Source organism: Pristis pectinata, chromosome 10 (genome assembly GCF_009764475.1).
Source record: "Pristis pectinata isolate sPriPec2 chromosome 10, sPriPec2.1.pri, whole genome shotgun sequence".
NCBI lineage: Eukaryota > Metazoa > Chordata > Chondrichthyes > Rhinopristiformes > Pristidae > Pristis > Pristis pectinata.
The window spans coordinates 96,293,229-96,309,554 of record NC_067414.1 but is presented as its reverse complement, the minus strand read 5'-3'; the positions used below and the strand labels follow the sequence as shown (position 1 = coordinate 96,309,554).

Here is a 16,326-nt window from a genome sequence, read left to right as displayed (position 1 = left end):
AGGGAGAAGGCTGTAGACCACAAGAAGATACAGATAGTCTGGTCAATTGGGTAAAAAAAAGGAAAATTAGAATTTAATCCCAGGCGGTATGAGATAATGCATTTGGAGAAGTGGAGCAAAGCAAAGGAATAAGTAATAAATGAGAGGATCAAGCAGTTTGCTGGGAAAACTCAGTGAGCTGAGCAGCATATGTTGGGGGGAAAGGAATTGTCAATGTCTTGGGTTGAGACCCTGCATCAGGACTGAGAGGGGAGGTGGCCAGCATGAAGAGGAGAGGGGGAGGGGTGAGATGGGGCCAGTATGTGATTAGTGGACGAAGGAGGGGTGAAGGATGATGCCCATACATTTCATCCAGCAGATCCCCTCCCCCCATCTGGTTTCATCTGCCCTGGTGGTTCCCATTATCACTTTCCTTGTCAGATTCCAGCACTGGTAGCCTTTGTGTTCCTGCTTATCATCCTCCAAGCTGTCTCCAGCTTCACCGTCCTCTCCCCACACCTGGCTCCGTCTGCCCTTTTTGTCTGCTTCCACCTGTTATTCACCTGCTTCTGTCTCCCAACTTTACTTCTCCCCCTCCCCCAGCTGGCTCCATCTGCCCATCATCCTTCACTACTCCTCAGTTCACCAATCACCTACTGGTCTCCGTCTCACACCTCTCAGTCTGATAAAAGCTCTCGACCCAAAACATCGACAGTTGCTTTCGCACCATGGAGTTCCTCCAGTAGATCGTTTGTTGCTCCAGATTCCAGCATTTGCCGTCTCTTCTGTCTCCATAAATGAGACGATACTGAGTTCTTTGAAGAATCAGAGAGATCTTGGAGCAGATGTTCACAGATTCTTAAAGGTGGTGGGGTAGTTCAATGTGGTAGTTAAAAAGGCTTTTAGGGTGCTTTCCACTTATAGCTTGAGGTACAGATTTTAAGAGCAGGGAGGTTATGCTCAAACTATATACAACATTAGTTAGGCCACAGCTTGAGTATTGCAGACTATCTGTATCTTCTTGAGCATTGGAGGGGGGTGGTGGGGAGATTTACAAAGGTGTATTGCGAGGGCTGGAAAATTGTAGCTGTGGTTGTATATGCTAGGGTTGTTTTCTTTGGAACACAGGAGGCTGAGGGTAGGCATAATTGTGTTTCAAATTCTCTTAGCAGAGGGGTCAGAATCCTGGAGGCATAGATTTAAATAATTTGTAGAAGGACTAGAAGGGATATGAGAAAAAATACTTTCACCAAAGGATGGCAGGAATCTGAAACTTGTATGAATTTATCCCTGCAGGCACTGTGTACCCAGTGCTGTAAGGTGAGATGAGGTTGGATAGCTCTATTTATGGCCAGCACAGACATGATGGATCAAATGGCCTCCAAGATGTCATAAATTTCCCATGATTACAGGAAATACCTGTGTAGTCTTGGAATTTAGGGGCAAGAATTCCCCAGGGATTTTCTTATCTTCCTAAATAATTTTCACATAAATCTCATAGAAATGGCATATAGTTTTATGTAGTTTCTCCAGGATTTTTGATGACAGTGTGATTAGATTTACCTTATATCCCCTAAACAGTAGTGCATAAAACGTACTGTTCCACATGTGGAAGAAGGTAGAGTGCAACCTCAACTTTTGGTGCTAAAGGTTGAAATTATTGTTCCTCATTTGGCTGCATACAGTTGGAACATTTTTTTTACCTTTATCTACTTGTACTAAAGATCTTAACTTCTGTGAGTGTTGGCAGATGTTGTGCAGGCAGAGGCAGTGAGCTCACTGATTTTGGATCTGAGACAGGCCAGGAAATGTATTTTGTACATGTACGTCTGGTCTGTATTAAATTTATAAGTTTATTGGAGAACCACAATATTTGAGTGACTGAAAGCAATCATATGACTGAAGAGTCAACAGTACTTGAATCTAGGTTGGAAATAAAAACAAAACATTATAAGTAGTTTTTTACTCTAAACTATTTAATTAAGATTATGGAAAGTCAAGTTTACATAAATGTTCCTTTAAAAAAAATACTGCTCTGTATCACATTTACAACACGGAGTGACTGGTGTTCATAAACACATGCCGAGGATGCACTTGACAGAGTTGAGTTGTTCACAAGTTCAGCACCATTTAAGTCTCTTCAAACATATGAGAGATTCTTGCATGAAAAATGCATATTTATTTTACATTTGCAGAGTCAGTAACCTGCAGGTTCCTTTTGTAGGTCAATCAGCTCTGATTGACTGGTGGTCTTCAGGTTCCTCAGGCTCACGTGTCAGGGCATTATTGTCTCGTAGGCTTAGCAGGCAGCATGGAAGTCAGATGTTGGCTGTTTTCACCACATCAAAATTCACAGGGCTTTGGACAATGATTTATGCTAGGGCAATTTAGCAGGCCTTAGCAGATACTCAGTGTGTTATACCTGACACTTGGTACTTGAACAGTCACTATCCTTTAGATGGTGTAATGCATTTCACATTGATATCTTCTCAATGGGAGGAGACAACTTATTCCACATCTATTTCCTGGCTATTGGTTTGCCTGGCAATCAGATTTCTAACCTTCATTGCACAAAACCTAGCACCCTAACGAATCTGGGGCTTGTTCTGATTCTGGAGTGAAGCAATGTGAGCTCACAGTAGAAACTCAGTTTCTGTTATTCCAGTCAGGTGGGATTTGAACTTCACATTTATCAGACAACTTAGCAGTGGAGTAAACGATGCTGTAATTCTGACGGCAGAGTAGTCTGATAAAATTTAATATAATGCAACACAACAATAGGAAAGTTGCTAACTTCTGCTTCTCCTTGATTCCAGTATCTTGTGATGGACTACTATGTGGGTGGAGACCTCTTAACGCTACTCAGTAAATTTGAGGACCGATTACCAGAAGACATGGCAAAATTCTACTTGGCAGAAATGGTGTTGGCCATCGATTCAGTTCATCAGTTACACTATGTGCACAGGTAAGATGAACTAATCCAGTGGTTTGATTATTCATGGAACTTGATTATAATCAGAACTTGATTTTTGCCACAATTACGTGAATCAGACGTAGTTTTTCTATTTTCAATTTTAAAATGTTTGCCATTATTTAGATATTGTTTTAAACTATTGTGCAGTCCTACCTTTAATGGAGTTAAATGTAGCAATTTCAAAATTATGGATTTTTTTCCTGTGTGTATACCAGCTTTTCAAATGAAAATTAACAATGAGCACTAAGCTAGCTTTTGTCACTATCAGTGTCAACAAATACCTTTACGGATTTGAGCGGAATCTCTATAATAACTTGAGAAAGAAAGCTGAGACCTCACTTGAGTGAATTTTGTCATTCATAATCAATTGTGAAGATGAGGAATTAATTTCACGCAATGATAAGATGAATAGAATGTAGAAGGACAGCTTTAATTTTGTTCCTTGTCCACCTGAATCCCTATTCAGGTGAAATTTAAAATTGAAGGTGACCACAATTAAAAATGTACAATGATGGAAAGTTGTTTATAAATGTTCCCTTTAAGGATAAGAAATCTACTGCTCTGTATCACATTTACAACACACAGTGGCTGGTCCTGAGAAAGACATGCTGAGGGTGCACTTGGAAGACTTCAGTTGTTCACAAGTTCAGCACCATTTAAACCTCCTCAAATGTGCCAGAGTTCCTTGTATATAAAAGGCATATTTTTTTTAAACTTGCAGTCAGTAACCTACAGGTTCCTTTAGTAGCAGGTGTATGCCATTTGGCCCTTCATTTCTGTCCCACCATTCACTAAAAACCCCTGTACCTTGGTTCCCTTGATGTGCAAATATCTGCCAATCTCTGTCTCAAGTATCTCAGTGTCTGAGCTTCCACAGCCCTCTAGTGCAGAGAATTTCAAAGAATAGCCACCCTCTGGGTGAAGAAAATTCTTCTCATCTCAGTCCTTAGAAGCCAACCCCTAATCTTAAGTTTGTGATGCCTGGTTCTAGACACTCTAGCCAGGAGAGACAATATTCCTCCATCTACCCTGCCAAGCCCCAGAAGAATTTTGAATACTTCATTGAGATTCCCTTTTTTCTTCTAAACTCTGGGGAAAAGAAAAGGTGCGGTCTTATTAATTCCTCCTTGGAGAGCAAGCCAATCTGTTTCCCCGTCCCTGGAATCAATCTGGTTAACCTTAGTTGTGCTCCCTCCATTGCGAGTATATTCTTCCTGAGTTTTGAAATAAGACTCTATACGGTATTCCAAGTCTGGTCTTGCCAGGAGCCTCTATAATTCCAGTAAATTGACTTTACTCATTCATTCAAATCCTCTTGCGATAAAGGCGAACATTACCATTTGCCCTTCTAATTGCTTGTTACTTCTGCATGTTTATTTTCAGTGATTCATGTACAAAGGAACCGCGGTCCCTCTGAATATAGTCCATTGCCTTTCAAAATATACTCCACTTTTCCATGCGTTGCATCCTCGTCCATATATGTAGCCTGTCTCTTATCTCGTTGAAATCTCTCTGCATCCTCGTAGAAAACCAAATTGCCACCCAGCTTGGTATCATTAGCAAACCCTCATATAGTACACAATCCTCCAGCTGGATCATTGGTATAGTTTGCAAACAGCTGTGGCCCCAACACCAATTCCTGTGGCACCTCACCTGGCACAACTACTGACCTGAAATGAATCATTTAATTTTGCTTACATTTTTCTGTCCATTAATCTATCCTCAGTTCATGTTAATGTACCACATCCAATCCCATGCACTCTAATTTGGTTTAATAATATCTTGTATGGAATCTTAGTAAAGACTTCTGAAAGTCCAAATACAGTAAAACTGCAATAATTTTCTATCCAGCTATTCAGAAATCCCGATGGTTTGGAATATGGCGTAACAGGTAATGTTTGCTGCATCCCCTTTGCACTCACTGTGGCCCTACTTCCAGCTCTGCCCATTACACACCTGGGCCCTGGTTCCGATGTTCCCCATTACACATGTTCCCATTACACACCCAGGCCTCGGTTTCCATGCTCCCCATTACACATCCAGGCCCCGGTTCCCATGTTCTCCATTAAACACCCAGGCCCTGGTTCCGATGTTCCCCATTACACACCTGGGCCCCGGTTCCGATGTTCCCCATTACACACCTGGGCCCCGGTTCCGATGTTCTCCATTACACACCTGGGCCCCGATTCCAATGTTCCCCATTGCACACCTGAGCCCCAGTTCCCATGTTCCTCATTGCACAACTGGGCCCCAATTCCCATGTTCCCCATTACAGACCCATGCTGAGTTCCCGCACTCCCCATTACACACCCAGACCCAGTTCCCATGTTCCCCATTACACACCCAGGCTGAGTTCCTGCACTCCCCATTACACACCTGGTCCCTGGTTCTCATGGTCCCCATAACACATCTGGCCCGTGGTTACCATGCTCTGTTTCCACTCACTGGTGCTCCGGTTTCTGTGATCCCTATAACACCTCCTGCCTCTGGTGCCTGTCCTCCCTCTTCACTCACTGGGACCTGGTTTCCGTGCCTTCTTTCCATTCACTGTGGCCTTGATCCCCACACAACCTTTCTATTCATCCAGAGCTCAGTTCCCACACTCCCTATCCGCTCAACTGGGTCCTGGTTCTTGCACTCCCTTTCAAATTACCTGGTTCTTTGGAATATTATATTGTGTAACATCTTAAAAAAAAAGTGAATTAAAATAGGATTGATGTAGCCAGGAGTTTGGAAAACCTGACAATGCGGCATCACCAAAGTCCCAAGTGTGCTGGATTATTGGAGCTGACACTGTAGACCAGATCAACTGGTTTGTAGGTTACAACCACAAAAAAGAATAAAAGATTTATCAAACATGATTTCCCTTTCATAAATCTAGGTTGGCTCTGTTTAATATTATTATTTTCTAAGCATCCTGCTGTCACTTCCTTATCCATAGACTCTAGTATTTTCCCTACCACTGATGTCTGACTAATCAGTCTGTAGTTCCCTATTTTCTCTCTTCCCCCTTTCTTAAATAATGGAGTGATATTTTGTACCTTCTAATCTGTGGGACTGTCCAAGAATCTGTGGAGTTTTGGAATATATTCCTTGTGCATCCATGATCTTCATAGCCTCTTCCATCAAAACTTTGGGATGCCATTAATCAAGTCCTGAGGATTTATTGGTTTCCAGTCCTGTTGTTGATTTCTTTTAGCTGTTCATTCACACTAGTCCATTATTTTTGGGAGGTTTCCTGTGTCATCATCTGTGATGTAGACACAAAATGTTTTTGATCAAAATGTATTTGTGTAGGAGATAGGAGGTCCTGCTGGAATTACATGGGGCCCAGGTGAGACTGCACATGAACTATTGTGCACAGGTCTGTTCTATCTACCTAAGGAAGGATATACTTACAATAGGGGGTTTGCAGTAAAGGATCACCGGATTGATTCCTGGCATTTGGATATGGTGGGGATATGTGGGTGTAGGTTCTTATCAGGAGAGATTAAGCAGACTGGGCCTATACTTGACAGCTTCAAACTACTATGAGCAGAATTTGCATTAAACTCTTTAGGATGTTCATTGCCTCCAGTTTCTCCTCCAAGTTGTGCTCCGTCTTGACTTGGAAGTATATTGCTGGTCCTTCATCATCGCTGGTCCAAATCCTGGAACCCCCTCCCCAGCAGCACATGGGGGTACTTTCACCAGAAGGACTGCAGCAGTTCAAGAAAGTGACTCACCCACCCCCCCCCCCCCCTTCTTGAGTGTAATTAGGAATAGGCAATAAATGCTGGCCTTGCCAGCAATGGCCAGCTCATTGAAATGAATGTCAGGAGGGGCTACAATGATGTGATAATTACATATCTTCCAAGATGCTAGAGCTGAGAAAGACCAGACATTTGTCTTTCTGATGGGCATTGCTGGGGCACCCGTGAATCAGTTGAATGCCTGCCTCAGATTTGTACAGCTACAGTTTATTCAAATGTGTGAGCTAAACAGCAGGAAGGAAGATGGTCACTCTTTCAGAAACACATTGAGACATTTTCTAATGTCAGATCTGACCTCTTCCCATTCTCACTCAATCCAATCTTTCTGAAATCATTTAACAGCTTTTGCCTTCATAAACACAGATTGCTTCAATGACCTTTCATAGTAACGAGAAGAATTTCACAAAATTCTTCCTGCTTTTCTTTTCCTTTATTCATAATCTCCTCTGGTGATTGAACACTTTGCCAAGATACAGGTTTTGCCAGGATCAGAATCACTTGTCTATCCTTTGCATTAACAAGACGGAGAGACCAGTGTACACTTTCTTTCTATAACTTCAATGATGAGGCAGAGAAATCCAGCTGGCAAGAGACTTTTGGCTCTCTGAAAATATTTGTTAGACGCCTCACTTGCCATATTGTGACTGCATGGTTTAGTCTTATAAAGATTATTTTAATTTCGGGGAACTGTTTAGCTCTCTGTTCATTGTTGAGGCTGATGGCTTGTGTGTAGGATTCGAATGTGAAAGGCAGTTCTGCATCCCAGCCGTGTCAAGTTTCCTGTTAAAGTTCCTTGGCAGCCATCTTTCTTTAATTTAATAGAAACTGATAATAGGACAGCTGGTGAAGTGATATTGCTTTCCTAGTGAGGCTGCACCCACATGAGGTATGTATTACACATCCCTTGGAGAGGAATTCTTGTAGATCTTTAGGAAGAGAGGTGAAAGCCAAGACTGCTTTAAATGCAATGGAGTTATTGCGTACTATTTAGATTAGCATGATATCAAGACAGCTAAATCACAGACTGCTTTTAATGCTTGATGACAGATGCAGAAATTAACCTGGTCTGGCTCATGTTGAGATGTCTGTACATTAAGGGAGATGACTGTATGAGTTCTATAAGACGTTTTTGGGCTGTAGTACCACTTGTCACAAGCCAATAGAGCAATTAAATGTTATTAATCCTGGGACAAAACAACTTTTTTCTAGTCTACTGATTTTCATATTTTCACCCCTGCTGTCAGAAAATAGTCATGCAGTAAAGTGGGGCTGAGGAATTGAATTCCTAGCATGGTGCTGTGCAAGTTGCTAAAAAAATAAACATGTATTGTCAGAGCTCCATTTATAAATCTATGCTTTTCTGTAACAGCAGCTTTGAATTTCTCTGTATGCCAAAAGTAATAACATTCACGTCAGGTTGCTGCCCAGTGGTCAGTGTGGCAGCATTTCTGTGTAAAAAAGATCAGTATTGGTTTTACAGAAGTCAAAAGCATAGTTATGAGACAAAATTTAAATCAAGGAGTTTGCAGCTGTCTGCAGATTTTTGTGGCACTTTGCACAAGCTTAACTTGTGCATCAGATTTCTTGCTTTTGGATTGCTTTTGGTCAAACCTTCTGGCGCCTTTTCAATAAAAGGTGCCATGAGAATGCTCCATTTTCACATTCAATGCACTCATATCCAAATCTACGTACAAAAGAAAGGCTTGGATTTAGAAAGCAACTTTCGCAGCCCCAGGCTTGCCTAGAGCACTTTCCATCCATTGAATTACTTCAGAAATGCAGTCACTCTTGGAACTGGAAATATGACAGCCAATTTGTACACAGCAAGCTCAAACAAACAGCTTTGTAGGAATGATTATATAATCTGTTTACAGCTGTAAGTAAGAGAATTCTCTGCCCTCCTTTGAACTAATGCAATGGAATCCATAACATATCCACTTGAAAGAGAAGATGGGGCCTTAGTTTAACATAGAGCATAGAACAGTACAGAACAGAACAGGCCCTTCGGTCTACAATGTTGTGCTGACATAGCTATTCCCTCATCTCATCAGAAAAATGATATCACTGACAGCATGACACTCCCTCAGTATTGTCCTTGCATATCAATACTCAAGTGTCTGGAGTAGGGCAACTGAGATGGGAATACTCCAACTGAGCCACAGCTGATAAATTCAGTGCTAATGTGGTGCTGTGATGTATTTAAACACAAATTGCTGGTCTGATAACATGGAAATGCTGGTATTTGTTATGTGGGCTCTGCTGTTTGTCCTGTTGGCTGTCTTTAGACATATGTTGGAAGACTATTCATGCAAGAAAGAGGAGAGCACATTGCTGCTAATTCTAGATCTTTTTCATCCAACATCTATCCAATTCCACCCTGCTAATTACACTGTTTAAATTGATGATCCTCATATAATTTTCAGCTTTAGAGTATTTTTATTTTGTACCCTTCTCATTACTGACTCCGAGCTTAATGAGCTACTCCTTCACTGCTAGTCTGTTCTATTTGTCTATAATTTTACAAATCTCTGAAATCTAGTGGAGTTCATACCTCCCATCATAACTATGAGGACTATTCTAAGGTATGAAACAAGCATTAGTGTGTTTATAACCAGTTAATCTGTTAGTTATGTTAGTTGAGGGACATATGTTGGATCATTTTGCTATTGTTTCATGTATTTTTCAAATAGTCAAGACACACACCTCCCCTCCCCTACACTGCCAACCATGCCTCCAGCCCTCATCCGATTTATTTGCTTATTAAAATTCTTCCAGTCAGATTTTAAATTGCTTATTTGCCAGATCTCCTCCTGTAACAGAGATATTCACTCACCTAGCTCAGTGACTGTAATGTGTAATAAGGCATTATTGTTGAGCACTTTGCTACTGCTGCTTGGTAACTCCCAGGCTGCCAAAGGTATTTGGATAACAGAGGCAGAAGCACAACCTTGTTTGAATTAGTAAATACCCTGTTTAAACTGGTTAATTACCAAGTTTCATAACCATACAATGGTAGTTGATCAACATGATCTTTATGACTAGGGATTCAGTGAAGTGTGGTACATGTGGAATTTATGTACCGTGTGTGTTGTTCAACCATATTCATTGAGAAGGAGAAAAACCTTGGTATTCCACAATCAGTTCCTTAAATGATTTCAGGTTTCAGCCTATACACCCTTCCCAGATATTTCTTGTACGCCTGGTTTCTCTGAGGATGTGCTTCTTCTCTCCTTGATTTGCATTCTGTCTGTGTGGATTTGTATATCCATGTCTTACTGTCATGGTCACAGCCTCTCAACCTGAAAAGGATTCATTTATTCCTGCTTTTTTTTACCATAAGAACATAAAAAGTTGAAGCAGGAGTAGGTCATCCAGCCCTTTGAGCCTGCTCTGACATTCATCAAGATCATGGCTGATCTTTTATCTCACCACCATTTTCCCGCACCATCCCCATGTCCCTTGATTCCTATAATATCCAGAAATCTACCTATCTCTGTTTTGAAAGAACTTAATGACTGAGCCACCACAACCCTCCGGTGCAGGGTTGACCACCGTCTGTGTTAAGAAATTTCTCCTCATCTCAGCCCTAAATGGCCTACCACTTATTGTGAGACAGTGCCCTCTGGTTCTCCCTGCATTCACTTTGTGGAACCCTGAGAGAATTTTGTACATTGTCTTCTAGATTCTAGAAAATGCAAGCTAAATTTACTCAATATCTCCTCAAACAGTAAACCCACTTTTCCAGAAAGCAGTGCTGTGAATCTTGGCTGCACTCCCTTTATGGCAAACACGTTCTTTTTTATACAAGGAGACTGAGGCTGTACACAGTGTTCCAGGTGTGATCTCGCCAAGGCCCTATGTAATTGAAATATGACATCTTTACACCTGTACCCAAATCCACTCATTATAAAGTCCAAGGAACCATTTGTCCTCCTAACTGTTTACTGCACATGTATATTGGCTTTTAGTGACTTGTGTACCAGGTCCCTTTGACCATCAACGTTTCCCAATCCTTCACCATTTAACAAATACTCTGCTTTTCTATTTTGTGCACCAAAGTGAATGACCTCACAATATTCCACATTAAGGAGAATCATAAACCCATGTAAAGGTACATTAGAAGTAAGAGGGTAGCTAAGGAAAGAGCAGGACCCCTCAGGGACCAAAGGGGTAATCTATGTGTGGAGCCAGGGGATGTGAATGAGGTCCTAAATGAATATTTACCATTGGTATTCACTGATGGGAAGTAAAGGAGGGGTATGCTGTTATTCTGAAGCATGTCTCTATCAGGAAGGATGAGGTTTCAGAAATATTGGTGCAAATTAGGGTGGATAAATCCCCAGGGCTTGATGGGATCTATCCCAGGATGCTAAGGGAAGCAAGAGAGGAGATTGCTGGGGCTCTGACAGAGATGTTTGCATCTCCATTAGCTATGGTTGACATACCAGAAAACTGGAGGATAGCTAATGTTGTCCCCTTGGTCAAAAATGGTAGTGGGGATAAGCCTGGAAACTACAGGCCGGTGAGTCATACATCAGTGGTAGGGAAGTTGTTGGATAAGATTTTGAGGGACAGAATTTAATTTCACTTGGAAAGGTGTAGACTGATTAAGAGAAGTCAGCATGGTTTTATTCAGGGGGAGATAATGTCCCTCAAATCTTAATGAGATTTTTGAGGAGGTAACTAAGAAAATTGATGAAGGCAGTGCGATAGAAGTGGTTTATGTGGATTTCAATCAGGCTTTTGACAAGGTCGTGCATGGTCAGCTGGTCCAGAAAGTTAAGGCACAGGAATCCTAGGCATTTTGGCAAACTGGATCCAAAATTGGCTTGGTGATAGGAGGCAGAAGTTAATGGTGGACGGATGCTTTTCTGACTGGAAGACTATAATAAGTGGTGTACTGAAGGTTGTCTAAGGATACTGCAGGACGTAGGTCAGCTGGAAAGTTAGGCAGAGTGGTCATGCAAAAAGTTTCTCTATTCAAGAAAACGGATATCAAATTCTGAGACACGGGATTCTGCAGATGCTGGTATCTGGAGCAATACTCACAAAATGCTGGAGGAACTCAGCGGGTCAGGCAGTATCTATGGAGGGAAATGAAGAGTCAATGTTTTGGATCAAGACCCTTCATCAGGACTCTTTCCAGTCCTGATTGAAGGGTCTCAACCCGAAACGTCGACTGTTCATTTCCCTCCACAGATGCTGCCTGACCTGCTGAGTTCCTCCAGCATTCTGTGGATATCGAATTCAGATAGATACACAAAGTACAGGTATTGAGACTGTTTATACCCTTCTGTTGTTCATTCATTATGCATATCATTGACCATAATTATTTAAAATAAAAATCTCATGCTGTCCACTTGAGAAATAATAATTTGCAGGACTGTGGTGAAACAAAGGGATTAATAGGATTGATGAGATTGCTCTTTTCGGAGCTGGCACTGATTTAGTGGGCCAAAGGACTTCTTATTCTTTACAGTACTGTGATTTGTGTAAAAACAAAAAGTGTGCCTCACATATCTCCTTTAAACATCCCCCCTCATCTTAAAGCTATGCCCTCTAGTATTTGACATTTACACTCTGGGAGAAAGAATCTGACTATCTAACCTATCTATGCCTCTCATAATTTTATGAAATTCTATCAGGTCCCCCATCAGCCTCCACTGCTTCAGGGAAAACAACCCAAGTTTGTCCAACCTCTCCTTATTCCCTCTAATCCAGGCAACAATCTGGTGAACCTCTTTGTACTGTCTCCAAAGCCTCCACATCTTTCCTGTAATGGGGTAACCAGAACTGCACATCATACTCCAAATGTAGCTTAACCAAAGTTTTATACAGCTGCAATGTGACTTCCCAACCTTTAAACTCAATACCCCAATCGATGAAGGCAAGCCTGCCATACACCTCTTTACCACCCTATCTACTTGTGTTGCCACTTTCAGGGAGTTATAGGCTGCACCCCAAGATCCTTCTGTACATCAATGCTGTTAGGGGTTCTGCCACTTACTGTATACTTTCCCCTTACATTTGACCTCCCAAAGTGCAACACCTCACCCTTGTCCCTAGTAAATTCTGCCTGCCATTTCACTGCCCATATCTCCATCTGATCTGTAGGCAGTTGTATCCTTTGACGATCTCCTTCGCTATCCACAACTCGACCAGTTTTTGTGTCATCTGCAAACTTACTAATCAGCTCATCTGCATCTTCGTCCAAATCATTTATGCATATCACAAACAACAGAGGTCCCAGAACTGATCCCTGCAGAATACCACTGGTCACAGACCTCCACTCCGAATGACGCCCCTCCACCACTACATTCTGTCTTCTATGGCCAAGCCCATTTTGAATCCAATTTACCAAGTCACCTTGGATCCCGTGTCCTAATCTTCTGGATCAGCCAACCATGAGGGACCTTATCAAGTGCCTTAATAATGTCTGTGGAGACAACATCCACTGCCCTGTCCTCATCAAACATCTCCGTCACCTCAAAAAAACTCCTCAAAATTGGCAAACATTTAGACAACTGCTTAGCCAGAAGCAGAGGCAATCTGATTGTGACCTTCAACTCTGGCCTGTAGTGAGCACATATCTGGCTTTATTGGCCCTTCCATGTTAAGTGGTGCAAGTTAAACTTAGGTTGATGAAGTGGAAAATAAGAAACTCAGAAATAACTGAATTTATTTTATTTTCTTCAGAATGTGAGTGATTTCATATCCGGGTGATAGGAATACTAAAATATATATCATAAATGTTAATCCCGGAGACTCCCCAAGATCACCAGGCTTCTTTCCTGTCAAGTACACTAGTCCGATGCTGCACTACAAATATTCTGCTGTGATTTAGCTGTTGTTCTTTCAGACATGCGGACTTGTGGTTGTTGGCTTTGTGCCTGTGTTTGCACAGGATTTTCCACACAAAGGTTCAATAACTGCTGAGACACAAGAGAATGCAGATGCTGAAATTTGGAGCAACAAACAATCTGCTGGACGAACTGTTGTGAGAAATCCACATGGCTGTCACATGACAGTAACGACCCCCGCTAACCGAAGGACAGCATTGCTCCTCTGATCGGAAGTGATACTACTGTCAACCAAGGTGCGGCTCCACCCATCCCTCAGGTGTGAGAGTAGCCTTTGCATCTGAACCTGCCTGACCAGTATCCTTTGTCTCTGAACCTGCTTGACCATTGGCTGTGGCAGGAACTTTTGTCTTTGACTTCCACACCATTGGCTCGTTCAAATCATAACAGTGAGGCTCCATTCAGCCTCCTAGCACCATAAAAAGGGCTGTGTCCACTAGCCCTTCCTCTTTTGACGACCCCAGGAGTAGTGAGACAACGCTGCAGAGATCATTGGTAAGAGTGCATCACCACATGGTCAGGGAGCGTTTCACTCAGACTCAGGGAGCGTTAAGGTCCAATGCTAGTGTGGGACGGGCATTGAAGTGTTATAGCCTGAAGTTGTACACTGTTACTGTGTGCTTGTGTGTGTGTGTGAGTGTATTTTACCCCATTTGTGCTTCCCCTCTCGTGTTCGTGGTATCCTGTGCGTGAGTGAGCGTGTGTCTGTTTCCATCCATTCTGTCCCGCGTTTGCCTTTGTGATTAAACTAGTTTTGGTCTACAAAGCTCGAGTCCAGAGTCCTTGATCCTTAAGACAGTTAAAAGAACGATTTCACACAACAGGAACTCAGCAGGTCGAGCAACATCTGTGTGGAATTGTTGATGTTTCGGGTAGAAACCCTGCATCAGGACCTCAGGCAGGGTTTCGACCCGAAACGTCAACAATTCCTTTCCTCCCACAGATGCTGCTTGGCCCAGTGAGTTTCTCCAGCGGATTGTTAATAACTATTGATACTGGGTGGTTCTGTCATGGTAGACTTGAACAATTTATGTGGAGGAATCTTTTATAAATATTAAATCTGTTAATGGTGTGATTAGAACACAGATCTCATGGTGTCATCTGAGGTAATCATTTTTTTCTACCATTTGCATCCCCTCTGTGTATGCTTTGCTTTAGAATTAGAGGATGCCCATGATTTTCATCACTTCAGTGGTAAAATTTTATCTTAATTGTTTTTATTCATTTTACTTCCTTGGCATAACTTCTTTTTTAATATTTAGAGCTGTGCACCTGTTGAGTGACTGTTGGATCACACCCTTCAGAGGTGTCACAACTAAAAGTATGAGCAATTGCACCTCAGAAATTTTGCAAGCTTGGGTCGTACAATCTTGGGATTTGCTTAAATTACATTTTATTCATCATGTTACTCATCACATAGTGAATGTCAAATTTTGAATCAATCAAATAGTACCAATGAAAGAGATGATTAAATCCCTTAGTCACAAGGCAGCAAATACTACGTGGTTAACCGATCAAATTGCTTCATTTAACTTCACCGCATAAATTTCACCTGGCATCTTCAGGTAATTATGGTTAGAAAGAACTTGTATTTGTGCTTCAAGGAGCTAGCATTTGCAGTTCCATTATTTTCCATTTTTGTTGCATTTGTATTGTCCCTTTCACTTCTGTGGGCAATAAGATATATGGATAAAATATTGAAGTGCAGATCAGTCGTGATCTGCTTGAATGGCAGACTGAATCAAGGGGCTGAATTTCCAAGTCCTGTTACTAATTTCCCACATCCAAAGCATATATAGTTAATAAATCATTTTTGGAGTGTGATCTGTTATGTAGGTAGGTTTAACAGCCAGCTTGAACACCAAGAATGGCGATAAGTGAGCAGTTCATCTGTTTTTTTGTGTTAGCTGGAACGCTGGGGAAACCGCCTCTTCCAAGTTCTATCATCTGAAAGAAAGGAACTGCTGCATTCACTCGAAGCAATAGTGCTGCCAAATCTCTGCTCAAGTCTGCGTTGGAATTAACCTGATTCAGAGGCTAGACTGCTAACACTGAGCTAATTAGACAGAGTGCATAAATTAATGTATTTTTCTGTGAATACATTAATGTTAGAAGTGAGCCCTCCTATTCAGCTGCAGAATGGGGTTTGATCCCTGAATGGGCCCTAACTCACCTGCAAAGCCTCTCCAAGCTTTTTTGCAGATGCAACTTTTTCACCCAGAGGGTGGTCAGTATATGGAATGAGCTGCCAGAGGAAGTGGTTGAGGCAGGTACATTAACAACATTTAAAAGACACTTGGATGGATACATGGATAGGAAAGGTTTCGAGGGATATGGGCCAAATGCAGGCAAATGGGACTAGCTTAGATGGGAATCTTGGTCGGCATGGACCAGTTGGGCCAAAGGGCCTGTTTCTGTCCTGTATGACTCTAACCTCTTTTGCCTCTCCAACCTCTCTTTCCTCTCTTTTCCTTTAAGACTCTCCTCAAGATCTGCCTCTTTGACCAAGCATTTAATTACTGTCCTGGTATCTACTGAAGTTCAGTAATTGGTAGCACTCTTGTGATGCTTCTTGGAATACACTGCTGCTGATGCTCTTGTTGTTAAGAGAATTGATAGAGATCTGGGGCTTGGTATCATCTGTATATACATGGAAACATACAGTATTCTGCAGTTGATGTTGCTTTGAGACGGTGTGTACATAAGGATGAGAAGTAATGGTGCAGAGGGAGGAAGAGAAGATGAAGACCACAATGCCACA

General features: G+C 41.8%; 1 protein-coding gene across 1 annotated transcript in view; it reads left to right on the top strand.

Moving 5' to 3' along the window:
- LOC127575539 (serine/threonine-protein kinase MRCK alpha-like) overlaps positions 1-16,326 on the top strand; it is a 367,516-nt gene that overhangs the window by 174,244 nt on the left and 176,946 nt on the right. Inside the window, 1 exon segment of the mRNA XM_052025471.1 lies at positions 2,796-2,944. Coding sequence (XP_051881431.1) covers positions 2,796-2,944 — 149 coding nt within the window.